The sequence below is a fragment of the Dermacentor silvarum genome, chromosome 11 (genome assembly GCF_013339745.2).
Source record: "Dermacentor silvarum isolate Dsil-2018 chromosome 11, BIME_Dsil_1.4, whole genome shotgun sequence".
Classification (NCBI taxonomy): Eukaryota; Metazoa; Arthropoda; class Arachnida; order Ixodida; family Ixodidae; genus Dermacentor; species Dermacentor silvarum.
Genome location: NC_051164.1, coordinates 115,995,407 through 116,015,359, shown reverse-complemented (window position 1 = coordinate 116,015,359; position 19,953 = coordinate 115,995,407). Strand labels below are relative to the sequence as shown.

The 19,953-nt window shown below is 45.0% G+C and overlaps 1 protein-coding gene across 1 annotated transcript in view; it reads right to left on the bottom strand.

Moving 5' to 3' along the window:
- Positions 1-19,953, bottom strand: part of LOC119432850 (glycogen debranching enzyme-like) — a 149,070-nt gene that overhangs the window by 71,088 nt on the left and 58,029 nt on the right. The window contains exons 9-12 of the mRNA XM_049658418.1: positions 19,349-19,533; positions 10,626-11,885; positions 9,227-9,501; positions 3,758-3,891 (exon numbers count right to left, since the gene is read on the bottom strand). Of these exons, the coding sequence (XP_049514375.1) occupies positions 3,758-3,891; positions 9,227-9,501; positions 10,626-11,885; positions 19,349-19,533 (1,854 nt within the window). The remainder of the gene's footprint in view (positions 1-3,757; positions 3,892-9,226; positions 9,502-10,625; positions 11,886-19,348; positions 19,534-19,953) is intronic.

Here is a 19,953-nt window from a genome sequence, read left to right as displayed (position 1 = left end):
CGCGCTAAAAGGCGTCTCTCCATTGGTTGCTGCTGTGGCAGGGGCAAGATGGCAACCGCAGTTGCCTGCTTCGTAAAACACGCCGGCGTCTTCACTTGACACGCAGAATTCGGACTACGGAGAGCTCCCAGGTTAGTGATGGATTGTCACTCGTTGAAGAAATTTTGGACGAAGCACGCCTTCGGAATACGGAAGCGCAAGCCTCCTATGGCAAGAAAAATACGACGATTAGCGGGAGAAGCGGAGGGGCACCCGACTGAACGTGCCGCGCTACTTTGCACCGTGGATTACATGCCGCGCTACCTTGCACCGTGGATTACGTGCCGCACTATCTTGCACCATGTGACTCCAGCAGCGAAACCGACAATTGCCCTCTGCCATCGGCACCGATAACGCAGTTGACGGAAGATGCGCCAACGGAGGCTCCCGCACCTCGGCGTACGGCCGCGCGAATCAGCCGAGATCGTATCTCAGTAGACATAACTCGCTGCGACTAGGCAAAATGGAGCAAACACAAAGAAAGCACCCGAAGCACAGCAGCCACTCCGTCCGATGGCATGCGGAAAAGGAGGAAAAGCACAAAAGCAACAAAAGCGCCCCCGCTTCAAACTCTTCGCGCTCAGTCGCGGCCTCCGCGCTGTTCGGAGCCGCATCCGGGCCTCCGCACCAAAAGAGAAAGGAAGAAAGCGCGTGACTGTGCGCTGTTCTCTTTCGCGGCCGTCGGTGGGGCGGCGTTTATTCGTATCAACCGACACGGGTCGAAAATCGATTCGTAACAACCGTTACCTAGCACGTTGCAAAGTAATGGGGCTTGGCCGGGACCAGAGGAAAATTCGTATCATCCGGAAACTCGTATTAGCCGTGATCGTATCATCGAGATTCCACTGTATGCACTCTCAGACAGGCTTTATTTGTGGGTAGGCAGCAAAACATTTATCTTCACTATCCGTGATGACAGCATCTTCAAACAGAACACTACGACAACACCATGACCGCAAGCACACTAGCGGAATGAAGAAAAAAAAAGAGTGTCACAGTTTCACCCGATAGGTGAAGCATCGATTGCGATTGCAAATTAGTAGACAACTATACAAACTAAGGATAGTAGTTTTATTGGTCCTATAATGTTGTAAACATTCGCTTACTAACGAAGTTAACAAGCACGGTGAAAAGCGTGCACAGGTAAATTTGAACACATCTCGATGACCGCGGAAACTCAATGTCACAACGCTGGAGGGAGGAGGCACAGCAAGAGCAGCGAGCGAATTGGCCTTCGTGCCGTCAACATGAACTTAAGGTCGAAAGCACAGCGCACACAAAGCTACTGGCACTAGTTGCACTTTGTTCACATCGCAGAGCGCTTTGAAGAAGAGGCCCGCACGGACGCGCACTTTTTCCACGTCGCAAATCGCTTTCAAGATAGGCGCCTGCGCGGCCACCGCCAAATGCCCCCCACTTTCTCGTCTCCTCTGCCATTCCTCACGCGAGACAGCAGCACGCTTCTGCCCCGCCTTTCTCCCTCGCACGCACGAAATTGGATTGAGCCACAAATGTCGGCTGACCCTTGCAAGCTTTCACTCGCACATACAACATACGGCGCACGGTGATGATGTTACCGTGTTGCCAGTTTATACGGAACCTTTAAGCGATGACTACGACCACGGCAGAAATGCGCCTGGAGCGTCCATAAGATTGTTATCGCAATAAAATGTACTTCTGCACGGTTGCTACTTGAATTGGATTGGATTTGATGGCGACAGTGAATTCGCACCTCCTACCAGCAGCTTCTGCGCATTACTGGAAGCCAATCTCGAAGGCCATGCTCTTGTGCGCTGCATTCGGCAACAGCTGTATGAGCAGGAAATGCATCATGGTGGCCATGTTTTAAGGTCCCTATCGCTGGCGGCTGTCGTCCGGGCGTTGCAACTCGAGAATCGAACGTCTCCACACATGAGATTTTGCCAATTTTATGCCTGTGCGTGTATAACTAGAAAGAAAATAGTACGCACTAACCATTTGGTGGCAAATGAGCGACTACAGCTTAAGCGGTCAGGTAACATGGGGTTCAATGGGGGCTGGGTGGTGGAATCTTCGCGACTACGTTTACACCGCAATTACACATTAAGCGAGTACGTATTAACGAGGTTTGACTGTATAGTGGTAACAACAATGTTAGTAGAATCTGTACTTGCAAATCACATTACCTGGTAACATGAGTTGCAATGGTGTTTTGTATTAATTTGCATGGGCCCAGAACTAGCAGTAATGCTAAGGGCTCAGGTGATTTGCAGCAACGTTCTGTAACCATGTACAGAAATAAACCGATGATGATGATGGCAATGCACATGACGTCACCAGGGTAAAAACTGTAGATTGGTCTATATAACAGGGACATCAGTTCCCATCCACTAGCACATCTTTGCCATACAGTTGCATGCCCACTTTTCCTGATCGTCTCGCTTGCCTGTCGCACACAATCAACTGATTTCATCTCGTGTAGCGTGTTTTGCATTGCACATGTGGCAGCAACACTGTGCAGCCGAAGAGTGCCAGAGTCTTAATAAGCAAAAGCTGATGGTGTTTCAAGCAGGAAAAAAGAGCCAACGTGACATATGGTACTGATGTAAACATGCACATATCTTCTAGAGAAGTACGCAGTGAGGAGGACAGAGGACCCATGGGAAAGGTAGCAAAGACAAGGGAGAAACTGCCCACTTGCCTTCAAGCTCACAGTGGTTTAGGGGCCCTTGAATATTCATAAGATTTCCACAGATGCAACACCGGAAGTTTGCCCTGAGCACACATTTTGTGGGATACATGTGCACATTAATAACGGTGATTTACCTTTAGACAAAGCACAAAAACAGCACCAAACTTCGAACAACACAAAGTGACAAGCAACACATTGTTTTAGATGCAAAGCATCTTATGGTCGGGGCTATGTCACTCCCTCCCTCCCTCCGTCCCTTCATCCATCCATCCTGCCGTGCGGCGTCCACAACCCTACTGCGCATGCGCATCCTCCTCCCCCTCCTCTCCTCTTCTCCCTCCTCCCCCTCCTCTCATTGTCTCATCTCCTCTCCTGTCGGCATTACTCCTCTCCGCTCCAACGCTCCTCTCCTCTCCAGATTGCGCAACGAATGGCAATACCTGCGGCTCCGCGCGCGATAATGCGAAGCAGCTTAGGTTAGAGGCGCGACTGTAGGCGCGTTGCTGGTGCTGCTGCATGTCCAAGTTTATACAGCTGATAAAACTACCTTGAGTCGACCCCATGGCTGCTTCGCGTACTACTCAGGGTTCCCCTAAGGGAAGATGGTGTAATTTCTTTTGTTCACAGTAATTTTTGCAGCAACTTTGTCATTGCCAATTTCACCTGCCTCAGCAACTTCTCTTAATAAACTTCTTTCAAGTAGGTAATCCTCAGGTGTCTTTTCTCCATCAGACTTTCGAGGATATGTGGTTTTAGAGACAGATTTAAACATGACATTTTTTCCAGAACAAAGCTTTTTTTTTAAAGTCGTTGAAACATTCATAAGATCGTAGAACGAGCCCGAATCAGTAGGTATGTACACATCATATTCATGTGTGCTTGTAAAAGCCAGCAGTAATATAATATTACGTACAAATAGCAAGAACGCAGTCAGCGAGGCCCTCACTTTTATAAATCACGAGAGGCACAGTAAAAGTATCTTTGCATCATCACAGAGTAGCCAATCACATCAAAGAGACTACATACAGCACACACAAAAGTCCTTGCCTTCTTAGTGGTACGCTCCTGAGCAAGGCGATTAGTGATGTACTCCATGTGCCAGTCACCAACACGCAAGTTGTCACACGCAGGGTGGCCAAGATCGTTTCTTATGCGAATCTCAGACAGCACAGACATGATGCCTGCAAGGCCCCAAGCACACAGTTAAGGACAGGCTGAAAGTTAAGGACAGGCTGTTTTCTAAGCTGCAGCTATTCCACCTTCATATTTTTAAGCACTTCAAAAATGAAAAAAAAAAAAAAAAACGTTTGCCATAATTTTGCCATCTGTCATCTATGTCAGAACCTAACCTTTTCTTGCACTCAAGTATATTTCACAGCCTAGCAGCTTCACTGAGAGACAAAGTGCACAAAATAATATTGTGACATTGGTGACATTGGTGACATTTAAATAAAACAAACGGCCATTCTTACACTAATAATTAAAAGTTTCTCTGCCAAAGTCTGGGTCAAAATATAGCAAAGTTAAGACAGGTACAAGTGTAACATTACTATGTTTGCTTGTAAAAGCTATTGTTTAGAAATTAGACAATGGCTAGCATTTTTATGCCTTAAATTTCATACAAAGGGCCCAATGTACACAACCATGTAGCTATTTTTCTATACTTTATGGCATTTCTAAGAAAACAATACTTCACTCAAAATGAAAACCTTGTCCCATTTTCAACTTTGCCTTAAGGCACCTAACAACCTCCGACATTTTGAACACATTTTGAATAAACACACACATCATGTACAGAATACAGTAGCGTAACCGCTTATAGTGCAGGACCGGATATAATATGGTCTTTTCAGACTCCCGTTAATTTTCCCATAGCACTCTATGTATACGCGTATCGCTTATAGTGCAGTTGCGGGACACGAAATACCGATTACAGTGCGGCTGCCTGGAAGTTCGGCAGTCAACCTAGACGGCAAACACTCCCCTTAAGCCACAAATACCGTATTTACTCGAATCTAACGCGCACTTTTTTTCGAATAAAACAGGTCCGAAAAATTGTGCGCGCGTTAGAATCGAGTACGACTCTAAATCTGCCTTATCATATAGCCGTCGGCATTTCAAAATGGCCGCCTCGCACACGCGTCGAGCCTAACTACTCTCGAGCCTAGCTACCGTAACTTCCTCCATGTGTTGCAGTACACGTGCTTAGGCAATAGTCTACCATTTGCCTTCACATTCTCTGCGTCTGCTCTATCAGCATGAAGTACCGAGTTCATCATGATGCCGCACTTAAAAGGAAAGTGATCATGTGTGTGGAGACGGACGGAAATCGGGCCGCATCACGGCGTTCGGCGAAACTTGCGTTCGGGACTGGCGCAAACAGAAGGAGAGGATTTTCACCAGCAAAGCAAGGCAGAACGGTTTCAGCGGACCGAAGCAGGACGTAATCTGCGACGATTCACTTCGGCGATACGATCATGTTGGCCCTATCTTGAAAGCAATCTGCGAAGGGGAAAGTCCGCTGCGCGCCGTGTTTTCGCCGCTTATAGGTCGCGTTGAAGTGAGCGGCATGATAGCACGAAGGTCAATTCGCTCGCCGTGCTTCGTCACTCGAGCATTTTGACAGTTCATTTCCGTGGTCAACGAGCGAGATGTGTTCATGTTTGCTTGTGAGCGCGTGACACCATGCTTGTCATTTTATTTAGTAAGCGAATACAGAACCTAGAGCACGGTGAACGCGACGGCAGAAATGTGCCTGGAGTGTCCATTATCGCAATAAAATAGTTGTTTTGGTTATAGTGTGGTATCGCTTATAGTGCGGATATTTGCGACTCCGGCGACTTACGTTATAAGTGGTCTACACTGTACTGTGATCATCATCGCAAACGTGTCAGAGCTACACACCACGAGGAAGCCACCAATTCAAAAAACAATTCCGTGCTTCTCTATCATCTTTTCCGGTCTCTTCATTGCACACCGTTAACGCAAGCAGGGTAAAAGCTGTCGAATGGCAGGTTGACAAAGAATGAAAGTGCAAGCGTGATGAAAGTCGTCTGTGTGTTCTGTGAAGGGACGAGGCTTGACTATCGTGCATCAGTGATCCTTTTGTGAACCTTCCATTCAGTTGGCATTGTGAAGGGGGCGATAAGGGGTGGAAAATGGTGGAGCCCTTCTTCCGGTGTGTTGATGCGACTTGTAACTTTTCACTGCCTCACTGCCCTGCATGGAGTGGGTGAGAGTGGTGAGGAGGACAGAGCACCCAAGGGGAGGATAGCAAAGGTGAGCTCCTCTATCATCTTTTCCGGTCTTTTCATCGTACATCGTAATGCAAGCAGGGTAAAAGCTGTCGAATGTCAGGTTGACAAAGAATGAAAGTGCGAATGTGACAAAAGTTGTCTGTGAAGGGACGAGGCTTGACTATCGTGCATCAGGGATCCTTTTGTGAACCTTCCATTCAGTTGGCATTGTGAAGGGGGCGGTAAGGGGTGGAAAATGATGGAGCCCTTCTTCCGGTGTGTTGATGCAACCTGTATATTTCACTGCACTGCATGGAGTGGGTGAGAGTGTGGCGAGGACAGTGCACCCGAGGGGAAATAGCAAAGGTGAGTGATGAGCAGCGGCGGCCGCATAGTCATTCATCAAGCACCTGTAATTTTGATATTACGGTCTCACTTCGAAATATTCTTGTGGCTGTATCTTCATTGTAGACTAGTGCACAGCTGCCATTTTATATAACAATTTTTCAAACTGGTTTAGGAGCCCCTTCAAAAATTTTACGATATTATAAAGGGAGCTGAAATATTACACTGGAGTCCACCGCTCATAAATAAATTTTGCCTCATAAATTAAGTAAATGCAATAAGTATAGCCCCACCAACTAATATTTTTCCCTTAAGTTCAGGATGCACAAGATACACTGCTCGAATATATTTTGTTGTTGATATGTATCCGTACATAAATATAGGCTGATGATGATGATAATGATGTATATGTACGATTGTGGCATGTAATTACTGCTGCTGTGTAACAGCAACAATTTAATTTCTTTTTTGGACCTAATAACATTCACAATGTGTTATTAGTTGTATTATTCATTAAAGGGTCCCTCCTCACCAGGCCACACAGCAAATTTTGGTAATACGCTGGAGGTTGTTACGTATCCTCATGGGAGTTTTCTACCGAAATATTTTTTCAAATTGGTAAATTGTTTGCCGAGATACAAATCTTTCAGTGTTGCAAACCCATGAATTCAGGAGGGGAGCGTCACCACCAACAAGGACACTTTCTCCACCTACTCTGTCTAGCCTCCACAAGCGAAATTTCTTCCCTGTGTTCTCCCATAATGTAGCTGGAGGATCGCGTGACGCATACTTCACGGGCCTTGCCTTTTTTTTTTTTTTGTCTCTCGCTTTCTTGCTGTGCCGCGCAACGCACTTCCGCTGACGGTCACACACGCAAGCTGTTGCGTTTGGCTCATTTTGCGCAGCGTACGATTTTGCGCACTGTGTACAAGGACACCTGACTAGCGGTATAAGTCAGTGCTGCACGAACACTGAGGCAGATGCAAGCGAATCACATAGCATGATCACGTGCTGGAACATGGTAGAAAATTACATAGTTTCGCTCTCAGCACATGCAACTGCATGACGTGGGAACAAGCAGATGAAACGGAAGTACATCTCTCTTGATGCGGTGCAAAGTAAAACGAAAACAAGCAGACATTTGGTTTGTGTTTTATTATTTCTCTAAACTTTAATTTGTCTATTGAGGCAACAAATTACATAAATAACAGATGTTGCCTTGAAGTGAATTCTCGGAGTGTCACGTGTCACTATGAGCAACGTCACAGCATATGCATAAACGCAGGTGCACTTGCTGATACATGCCATCCCCCCCCCCCCCGTCTTGGAGCCTGGCGCCGGTGAGCAGAAGGGCAAACAGCATTTGGTTTGAAATTTCAGCTCCTTCTGCGGCGCGTAGCGATGTCATTCTTAGCAGACACGGTCGCGAGCACACATTGTATGCATTGCACTTAGTCAGCTAAAAATTCCAGACCTGGTGAGGGGGCCCTTTAAGCATATTGTTCCATTTATCACCTGATGTATAACTTCTACACTGACTCTCCAGCATGGACCAAGATAGCCAGCAATTTTCAGATTTTCCTATAAGTGAGTAAATAAGGATATCTTCTGTAATAAGGAAGAGATAGTTTTTATAAATTCATCCTTTAGTGGAAAAACACAAACGAGAAAAAAATGTTAAAGTTTCAGAAATGTTGAACTTCCCTTCCAGTTTCTTGAAATATACCATTATCACGATTTAAGTTATCTTAAATTCTGCATTTTTTGCCATGCAGTAACTTCCAAGCTCTGTGAATTTCATAGAATCTGTTCTACTTGAAATGGCTCAGCAAAAGAGAACATGCATATGAGGACATGGCGTGAACCAGTTGGAAGTTGGTGCCATGTTTTCATCTGTGCCTTTCTTCTGGACAAGTTCTGCCTTTGCGATGTTAGTTTAAACTGTTTATCGGTATCATAAAGTTGTATGGTCATCTAGACCAAGTATTGCTTACAGCTACCTATTTTGTCAGCCACTGAACATTTCTCATAGTCTGACAGATGTTAGACTTTTGGTGAGTTGAACTGGCAGTGAAGCAAGCTTCACAATGGTGGTAATAAACACGCAGCGCTAGGGTTACTGTTCACTGTGTAAGCACAGGTTGGAAATTGCAGTTGTTTCCATGAGGCCACTCAGGTCCTGCTAAAGCAGCCATATAAAATTTTGTTAACATATCCTCGAATTATGGAAGTGAAACTGCAAAAATCTCAAAACACATTTTCTAACTAAAAACCACAGTCATTTCATGCACTGTGTCCCCCTTATAGCAGACTCCAGATCTGAAGCAAAATAAATGTTTACCTCAAGATCTAGAAAATTTGCTGTACATCTATATGCTTCACAGGAACTTTGAAGTTACCCACATAAATCTGTAAATTTGGCAACACTGCTTTTTACATGGCCAAACTATCTTTGCCGCCTCTCTAGAATCTCAGCTACCAATGCACACAGCCTTCTTTTTTTTCCAGAATACAGCTGCTCAACGAGCCAATTCAAAGATCTTTTCTCACTGCTCTGTACATCCATATCAGCACCTACATGCATACCAGAGAGAAAGAAAACCTTACTGGACCTCTTATGTTAATAATGTTCCATTTGCCAAACGCCTTCTCTAGTTTCACCGAATGATAGCTTCTACATTCTTCATTTCATAAATACAGGTACCCCATAAAAAAAAAATATTAACTGATGGTTTTAATGTCCTACACCTACAGCTTAAGGACACCATATCCGAGGACTCTACATTTATTTTAATCAGATAAGCTTTCTTCTCCTGTACTGAAACCTCGGCTCACAGGTGTTCATTATTTTCAGCTCCCACTGAGATACCACCTTTGCAGCCAGGAACAAAACCTTGACCTTATGCAAAGTCAAGGCAACACACGAGGCACCCACCTTGAAGGCCACAGTAAACGAGGCTGCCAAACCTCGGAAAGTTGTAGGTGGCCCCACCCCTGTCCTCAGCACGCTCCTCAACGTCACAGCGGAACAGAACTCTGTTCAGGTCGGACAGGGTGAGGGCCTTGACTATGCTCTCAATGCTCTCTTCACTAGAGCACACAGCCGCCCCAGCACCAGCTTCGGTTTGAGGTCCCGGAATATATCCCATGTGAGTCAGGTGCCGGCGAAGGTACTGAACTGCGGCTTTGCCCACTGGATGAGGGGCCACCCTGAGGAGAGGGAGGAAGAGAATTTATTGAAGGAGAGAATATAGGGATGTGAGATCACGAAAGGGCACATCCAAAGTACATTTGTTTCTGCTTTTCTGCTTTAGTTTACATATTTGAGAGAGATGCTCAGAATATGGGAGGGAAGACGAGAACAATATTGCCTTGATGGATAATGCTTCCAGTCAGCAGCAGCAGCAGATGCAGATATCACAAGCCTATCAAGAGTAACAGGTAAACATTTTTTTTTACAATAACTTACATGTATCAGCTGTCAATGCAGCCACACTGTATGTTCTATTACACTTATCTTAATAAGCTGTTTGAGTACGGCAACAAAAAACCATTGAATGTGCAATAGAACACAGTCAAACCTACAAGCAAATCCACAAAGCAGATCCAAGGTGTGCATTCATAGAATACAGTGGGCAAGTTCGCAGGTAGCATACGCATGCTATCTTTAGGACTTGGCATGACTTGCATAACTAGAATGACAACATGGCAGTGCCCAAGGCACCCACTTCAAATGAAACTTATAATCATTACGGTGCTTCTGTCACAGTTGTAAAATATTAATGGAAATATTGACCTTTGCTTAGTCTGATGACAAGGCGTCACAGAACATTTGTCCCTGTGTATGAGATAAGTTGTCTGTTTTAATGTTATAAGGCCTACGGAGACACACCAATGTTGTAAAAGAGTGCGCTTTGGTTCCTGCTTTCCGGATTGCGCCACAGCATTTAAGGTTGGCCACATAGAATGCTCTTCTAAGATAGTAGCAGCCAAAGACACTTTGTGTGCACCCATACCAAAAGCAAAAACGCTAACTAAATATATGATTGCACTGAAGCCCTCTTTCCACTAGAATACTCAAAATTTGCTTGTGAAGTGACAATCAGAGACAATCTCTACATTATTATTCACTTGCAAGATGTACCAAGAGGTTCAAGTGCAAAGGACCACACAATGCAGCATTCCATGGTGACCTTCTAGCTTTTTCGTACCACTCTGGAGATATCAGAAGCAAATGGGTAAGCGATGGGGTAAAATGAAAGAAGCTTAATAAGAAACCACTGATAGACAGTCAGTGAAGAATAATAATTATACTATGGTTATGTGGCACCTACCTGAAAGCAATGACAGAACCTGGCGTGAAGTTGGAAAAGTCCAGCTCTTGCAGGTTCTGCTCACTCGCGTCACTGAGGTCCACCATCTTGGATTCCACAAGAGAGATGTGCTCACGGATCTCAAGTCGGTAATCACTGAGCCCTACAATGTATTCCTTGTTCTTCTCCTCCTTTGTCTTGTTATCCTTGTTCACCTTGACAGTCTTTGCCTCGAAGATGACCTCCTCAATCACTCCAGGGATGCACAGTGGTGGGATACAACCTGTCTCGTTCGGGTTCCCAGGCATCTGGAATGATGTGCGGGCCACCAGGACCACAGACTCATGCGTGGAAGCACTGTGTCGAGTGATAGCAATTGTGTTGGGGTCAACCTGGTCCACAAAAACTTGCATGAAATCTTGCTGGCCAAGCTCGTAGTGGAGTCTGTTCAGTGCTCGCTTTGCAGCGATGATCCCCGAGTGCAGGTGGACGGATGAAGGTTTCTCAGTTGGGTTCACTGACCAAGCAGGGTACTGACGAAACTCGTCGACAACGTGAATATGATGGGAAACGAGCTCATCGTAGCCACGGTTTGATCCAGTTGCGCAGCATGCCATCGACACCACAGCAGCACTTGGAAGGTAGTCGTACACTGAACGCTTCTCAAAAGGTGATGGGTTGTCATGCGTGATGTCCATGAAAAGTGCATGTGCAATGCATGGCTTGAGGCAGCGAATTGGCGGGGGCATAAAGCTTCCTACAGGTTCACCACCATACCGGTAAACAAGCCGGCCCAGCTCGCGAGCATTGTGAGCACTCATGGCTTCACGGATGAGAGAGTTGATTCCAAGTCGATTGACAAAGATGTTGTCAACTTCCTCCTTTGAAGTGAAGAGCTCAGCAATCACGTAGATGTCTGGACGTACCAGGCGTGCAGCATCCAGGACATACTCTGCAAGCGGTAGTGGTGTGCTGTGGCAGTTGTCAAGGCGTATGCCATGGAATATTTTTGCTGTCTCACAGACGTAGTCCTTCATGTACTGCCACAGGAATGGGCAATCATCAGGTGACTTGCCGTATCGAAGCTTGACGCTGTCACCCCAGGCTATGAGCTCACGACGAAGGTAAACATTCGACCCTGGCTCGGCAAAGTTCCGCAGTGGATCATCATTCATGACCCAACCATTGTGGGCCATAACAAAGGCAGCTCTGTCACTGAAGATTAGCTTTTCTGCCTCCTCCAGGTCCAGGACTGGGATATCGGTGTTGACCACAAAGTACCTGCAATTTACAAAGTGTTAAGCTAATTTTAGCTATTCACTTCTGGGCTTTATCTCAACACCAAAGCTCTTCAATTTTACACAGCTGTATCTGTATACAAGACTAGTCTAGAAAAGTAAAGGACTAAAATGTAAAATGTTCCCTTAAACTGTATTTACTGTAAATCTAAGAGCAAAATATAGCTTGGGGGCGCCCATCTAAATAGATGGGAATCGTTTTTCTCAGCAACCACTGCACCAAATTTGATGAGGACTGTTGCATTTAAAAGGAAATGTTAAAATCTAGTGACTTTAGGAAGCAGGTTGTAGCGCCCGCATCTGTTACGGAGGTGCTCACAGCAAGAACAACGAAGGAAATAAAGATGGTAGTGAGGCTCCAGTGATCAGCTCTCCAGCTGTCGGTTGATTTTCCTTTCGTGCTCCACAGTAGTGACCTAGGACTAAAACATGACCGAACCTATCAACAATGCTGCACATCAAGCCGTCGCTGCATCAGGCCCATCAACTACGCCCTTGCCTCCCCGATATCACAGAGGTGTGATTTCAGCAGCCCCCCTTTTGGACGCAAAGTCGCCAGGTGTGGCTACTACAGGCCGAAGCGCAGTTCCACCTGCATCGGATCACTTGCATATGACGCAGTACTACAAAATGATCTCGTCTCTATCACCGGAAGTAGTCAACGACCTCACCGATATTCTTGCCCAGCCTTTGGGTGAAAACCCGTATGAGCCCCTCAAGAAAAAAATCCTAACGCATACCGTACCTTCCTAACGCATTCGCCTGCAACAACTCTTTACTAGCGAAGAGTTTGGTGATATACGCCCCTCCTTTTAAAACGCAGCTCTTAGGTGCCCATTCTTGCAGCGAGTGGTGGCGGCGGCGGCAGCGGCATAACCGAGCGTAAGAGCACTGCGAAAGATGAAAGCGAACGCAGATCGCAGCTGCGTTCACAGCGGGGGATGAAAGACGCGAGGAGGAAAGCGGAGAGGAGGGTGCGGCGATGATGGCTACGAGATGGCGCCAGAGTAGCGCACGTCGTCTTGTAGATTTGTTGGTGGCGGCTGCTGTGAATCGCAGCCACATGCCGCCCATACGCTGGCTCTCGCGATGTTCAGATTAGCAAGGCAGTCTAGCCACACTTCACTCCGTTTGCAACGTGCCACACGAGACAGATTGTCCGCACCAGCCAATATATTGCGAAATGAAAGTGTGTATACAGCTGCACTCAAATTTCGCATTAGGAGTATCATATTAATCAGCAAATTTTTTATTTAGCCGTCTATTTTAATTAAAATCACTGCAAATTGCAAAATTTCAGGAAACAAAACTATTACACTTTCGTACCTTGGCAATAAAAAACATCCCAATTCTATAAATTGCAATAATAATACATAAGCGGACAAAACTGAGATACAGTCGACGACTGTTAATTTGACTCTGACAGGACCTACAAAAGTGATCAAATTATTCCGCAGGTCGAATTAAACAAGATGCAAAAAAAAGTGTCCAAAGTAGAAAACTAACGTAGAAATTACATTACTGCTCCTAAGCAAAGAAGAAATTTAATTCGCGCCCGATTTTTTGGCAAGAATGGGCAAGGGTCTAATATGCGTAGCACAACGGCGGCCGGTTTCCTTAAGTCAGCTTCGCCACACGTTTTATTTTTTTTTTAAGTCAGCGTCGCTGCAATACACCCATGTTATGAGGTAAAGTATAAGAACACCTCGAAGACAATTTTTGTTTCGTATCCGATTGCACCGCTTAGGAAATTTAAGGCCCAACTTGCTTGAAAAAAAAAAAGAAAGTATCGCATTAGAATCGGTAAAAACTGTAATCGGACATTGTGAGCTGCAGCTACTGCTTTAAATGCTTTCTAGGGCATGCCGAAAATTGACATTTTCAACAAAAAATGACGTGTGTTCAACGGATTCACTGTCCCCAAGGATCCACTCAGACAGACACTGCGATTACAAGGGTCACTATTGGAGTCACCCTAGGGCTCAGGTGCGTGCGTGCTGACTGGTCAAGTTTGAATTATCCAGCAAAGGCCAATTTTAGGATTGAAATAACGAAAGTTTGGGCCCATAGACATACATTGGTGGTGGCCGGGACCTTCGGCCCGGACCTTCGGTCAGGATCTAATTACCCAGAAAATCAAATTAACCACAGTTGAATTAACGAAAGTCTCTCTGAAATATACCACTAATTTGTGAGTGGGACTTTCACAAAATCCTTGTAAACATAGTGAAACATTCACGTAGGCTATAAATTCACATATCAAATTTGCCCGCTTTAGATGCTCTAAGGGATCCAGTTTACAGAACTGCAATATCTGTTTTTGGTGCAGAGTTAAAGCATTGTAAACATCAAGGTTTTTGGTTTTTTTTTAGTTTACCAAATTTGGCAATTCTTATCAAAAATTCCAAGCCCTAGATAAAAAATTTTGCTTCCTACAGTCCCTAGAATATAGCTTTCTCTCTCAAATGGTACACATTTTATTCAGTTGGATCCCGCAGTTGTATCATGAAACCATTTCTGCATTTTACATGTATCTGAATAGGCAGCATCGAGTTGGCCCCGAGCCAAAGCTTCCTATTGATTTGGAGCACTCAAGTCGACTGCATAGTGTCACAGCTGACAGATATGTTAACTGTACTTAACGTATGGTTCAAAATAAATCTCTTCAATTCATTTGCAATACACACAGCCAGGCATGCTTTAGTAACTAAACTGCTGAATTGTTTAAGTATGACCAAACTTGAACATCACCACAGGCCACAACGTTTGAAACACCTTTTTTCGTTTGGTCAGCAACTTGACTAAATGAACTCTCATATACAAACATCCAATTGATTTAGATTAAACATTTGCAGGCGCAAGTTGGAATCAGCTAGCACAAGACAGGGGTAGTTGGAGATCGCAGGGAGAGGCCGCTGTCCTGCTGTGGACATAAATATAGGATGATGACGATGACAAACATCCACTTAACAACTTGAGGAAAGCATGACCAAACATTATCAGTGTCTCATGCAAAGATTAATGCAGTCGCCGACTGATAATCCGGACTCGACGGGGACCTCCAAAACGTCCAAATAATCGGGAGTCCAAAATACCTGATTCGCCAGAAAATAAGTGAACTTATTGCACAAGTGGCCAAAAAACGGTGTGCTGTATTCTCAGATGGTCACCTTCGGGGATACCTTAACTTCTCGTGATTAGCATAAGATGCACTGGCATCTACAAGCGACAGCATTCTTGGCACAGAGACAAGCACGCTATCTTATCACAGTGCGGCAAAGCAGCCGCCCCTTGATGCATCCAGTGCTAGTCATGCGAAATATTGCAAAAATTAAAGCATCTTCAAAAGTACTTGTCCAAGAATACGGCCTAAGTTTGTTAACGCATTGCTACGTGCATATACGCTTGCCTTTGGCCCAGACAGTCCATGGCCGCGATTTTCTAGCGATGCATGCCTTTTATGCTATTCCTTTTCACACTTCGTCAGCAGTCAGAGCGATGCTTCGTCCACATTATCAACAGGATCAGCCGGCCCTGAACGGTGGATGATAAGCCGGACCGCGGAAATTGCAAATGCAGCCTTTACGACTTGGTGGGTCCAGTGAATTGGGTACACAGCGCTTGTGTGTACGTGTCTCCCTTCTTGTGGTCGTCTGTTTGCGCTATTGCCCAAAGTTTCAAGATGTACAAACTCGCCCAAAAAGAAGTATTGATGAATTGGGTGCGGTCGGTGACTACTAGATCGACTAGGCTTTGCTAGTTTCGGTTTCAAGGTGCCGGCGACATGGCCGATGACCATGCTTGCAGTGTATCAAAATGAAAATATCACTATTTGTGCTCAACTCGGTGGTGATATTAACACACATCCGTGCAGCCAAAGTCCGAATTATCGCACGACGCGCTGTAAGGTGTCCGAAATTTCTGTCATCCTTATAGTTTATGGGTCCAATGGCAGTGCCGTGGAGCTGTCCGAATAATCAAGGAGGTCCGAATTATCAGTCGGCAACATGCCAGTACTTGCTCTTTTTCAAAACAATCTCAAAATAGGGCCTGCTTCAATGTGACATTACTGCTATGTCCTTTGTTTTCTTCACCTGCTGTGTTGTCACCCTTACGAAGCCATTAATATATGTGCCAAGGTTTTTTTATGTCCAGCTTGTCTTCATGTTTGTTGTGATAAAACGACGTAATATGCTGTACGCAGCAAGCAATTTGTTTCTTGAATCAAGTAACTTGTTCTTTGCTGTTTTGTTATTCTTGTGTTGTGCTTATATTAACGCAAAAAGTTTATTAATAATTACTCATGTCTGAATACATATCAGTGAAATAAAAGCCAACAGTCATATAAGATGGGACAGGCATCATTTGCCTGGTTTACATATGCATGCACTCAACACTCAAGCACCCTTCACAGCAACATAACTCATTGCATGAACAGAAAAACAGATGTATGATAAATCTAATCCACACCTCTTAATATGAAAAGCGTCCAACAACTCTTTTGCCAACATGTCGTTACTTCTACCCACAAACTCCATTTCATCGAACCATGGATCACACTGAGCAGAGGTAAGGAAGACGCTAGATGTTTTTTTGGTTTCAAGAAAACAGGCACAGCTTGTATGTGTGGCACATCTGTTGATTGACACATTGCTGTGATGGGTGGTTGAGTGATGAGCACAAGCACATGTACTTGTATGCATGCAAGACTTTCACTGGCAAATAAACCAGTTAAATAGCACTTCTCATCTTCTTACATATCTGCTATCTTTTCTTGTGCTGATATGTGTCAACTATAACCAACTAGCCCAGCAACAAGTTTTAATGTTGCTTTTTTTTTAAATCAAAATCAACTTCTACAGCATGCTAAAATACCAATATTTCCTTGCTTTGCCTTCATTTGTCACTTCACATTGATTATTTGTTTTTTTGACAGTACAAAACAAAAACATGCATCAAACTCACATCAAATGTAGCACTTCATCAAATGCACTAAAGGCAGCCACATGCACGCACATGTAGCCACAACAAAATAAATCCTTTTCAGGTGAACCTCAATAAACCCGAAGGAAATGTCTGCACAAATTAAAATTTGTTCAAGTGAAATGTAAACACACAGGATTGCTACAACTGTGGTCATTTTGTAACTGTCCATTCAAGCGAGAGGTTTGTTCAACTGACCCTTGATCAATTGACCCTTGATCAAGTGTTTTTCACTATACGTGCTCTTCACATATAAGTGTTCTTCACAAGACGGCTCCTGTCACTTCCTAAAGTTGCAGGAACTTGCCATTCCTGCAACTTAGCCGCTTTGTGACAGCAACAAGGCCAGTTTGGGTAAGTACTCTCATATGTGCCATCCCCACCATACAACTACAGCTGTTGACTGGCTGTGCAGTTGGGTCCATGAACACATTTAGCAAATATAAGAGGAAGGCAATTTTGCCTCCATCCAAATACATATGAAAAACAAATATTGTTATTAGACAAGTGCTGAAGTAGTTTGATTTAAATTTGTTGCACTTATGAGAGAAAACTATGTTCTACCAACTGTTGGAAATAGAAGTTCCATTAAGGGCCTTAAAGGAACTCTGGCATGACATTTTAACCATTCATTTGCATTCAATGAAGGTTCTTGACCTTGAAACCCAAGGAAAAATAGCGCCATGCCTCAGAACGGCCTAAATTATTTACTACAATATTGTCACGGGGATTCACAAGTACACTGGAGAGACAATATATACAGGCTGCTGCTACCAGAGAATGGCTGACAGCATCCCATGAGGCTTGTCCCGTCTTCTTCCTCTTCGCCTAGCACAGAGGTCCTTTAATGGCAGGTTCATACACAATGCCTCGTAACAATATATTTTCTATGAACCTGTTTCAGTTTCATTTCCAAGGTGTCATGACGTCACGACGCAGAAAATGGTCACGTGGGAGCAGAACATGGTGACATTTTGGCGCTCGCTCCAGTTCGCTCAGTCACCTGCCACGCTGCTGCTTGTAGCACGATCAAATGTTCGTTTTCACCGGATTATCGCTGTTATAAACTTTTTACTCGGCGCAAAACAAGCCTACATCTGAAATTTCTTGGACAGTTGGCTCCCAACTCGATAGAAAAGGCGCTAGTCTGATCCAAGTGTATGCACATCACAAACAGTGCTGTACATTCTTGAATACAGTATAGACCGCTTATAGTGCAGGACCGGATATAGTGCGGTCTTTTCAGACTCCCGTTTTTTCCCCTAGCACTCCATGTATACACGTATCGCTTATAGTACAGTTGCGGGAAACAAAATACCGGTTACAGTGCGGCTGCCTGGGAGTACGGAAGTCAGCGGAGAAGGCAAACGCTCCCCTCAAACGGGCGCCCCAAGGAGTGCTCGAGGAAGAAAGAGAGACGAAATAGAGGAGAAGGGTGCGTGGTGCGAACAAACAGCCAGTGAGGCTGAAACCAGAATCTTGAGTGCGAGTCGTGAAATATCACGGCATGCATAGCGAGCGAGGGCCACGAAACTGCCAACGCCGGCCAACGCTCGCTTCACGATAACGGCAGTAAACGAAACTTCAGGGAGCGGGCGGCGCTGGCACGGCACGGCGAAGGGCGCACGCGGAGACCGTGGAATGTGATGGAGGAGGGCGGCAGGGAAGTGGATTTCGCCTCAGCAACTCCACCACTTCGGTGGCTCTACGCGTGGCTACGGTAGCGTGGCTGAGACGTCTGCACGTACATGCATGTTCCGGCGCAACGCAGAATCTGAGACCTTGCCATTTGAGAGAGGGTGAAATTTCCGCCGCACTTTTTTTTTCTTTATTTTTTTTTTTGTTTGTTTGTTTGTGCGCGACATTAAGGGGTCTCTCCTAAGCTTTTACTCTATGGCGGTGCCGGAGCAATGCCGGTCGGAGGCGCTGCCGCGTGATTTGATTCGAATTAACGAGATTCGACTGTAAATTGAATGCAAACGTTCTAGCCGCATTCCTCGACTGTCGCATACGCGTGGCGGCTCAGTGCACATGTTTCGCATATGTGCAGGCCTTGAAAATTGTTGCTTTGGTTATAGTGCAGTACCGCTTATAGTGCGGATATTCGAGACTCCGGCGACTTACGTTATACGCGGTCTACACTGTATATGCGAGCGCCAGTGATCCCTCAGGAATGCATGGCGAGACATGTACACACTCGCATGTGGGATCAGATTCACTGCCAACAACTGTGCTCACCACTAGCGTTGCGACTTGAGTCTTGCTTGTCCTGCCCAATAAAAATTATTGAATCATAGTTTTGCGAAATTTCTCATTCTTCAACATCACTATACAACAGGGCAATATCCTCTAGTGGAGTGTTGAATCAGAGGGGAGATTATATCATTTGGAATGGGCCACGCATTTTTTTAACATTGTTTTCTGCAACCTTTGCTAAAAAAAACAATTGCCAGCACTGCTTACCTTCCCACCAGAGGATTCTTGATGGTGACTTCAGTCTTCTTGGGTCCATCCTCCTGGACACGGAGGTAGTGGCAGCCGCGTAAAATGTTCTCCATTGCTGCCTGAAGATGGCTGTGTAGCAAATTCCACTCGATGCCATTCAAGTGCTCCAGGTAGCGTCTGAAGTCGCTACAACACCTGTCAATCTGGGACGAGCACTTTCATTTGCAAATGACTGAGTGGGCAAGCGGTGTGAGAAAAACTACTGCTGAACATGCAGGTAGTGTTACGCCAGCCACTCAACATTTCACCATTTCCTTACTGATCAGTTTTTTCCAGAAACAATACAAAATGACATATTTGATTGTATATGTACAAATTAAATACAAAACAACTTATTTCAAAAACTCCCACTTCATTAGGGCTATGTAGTTGGGAAACGCAGCAACTATGTCTTAGCCATTAGTAAGTGTTTAGCGGGTGTATAAGGTTCTGCTCTACTAGTAGCGTCAAAAGTTCACAGGGTGCAAGATGTGAAAGAGACCTTAATATTTCCAGAGTTTGAGCACACAGCCTTGTATTGACATTTCCAGTTTGTACTGGTATCTGCAAACACCACAATATTC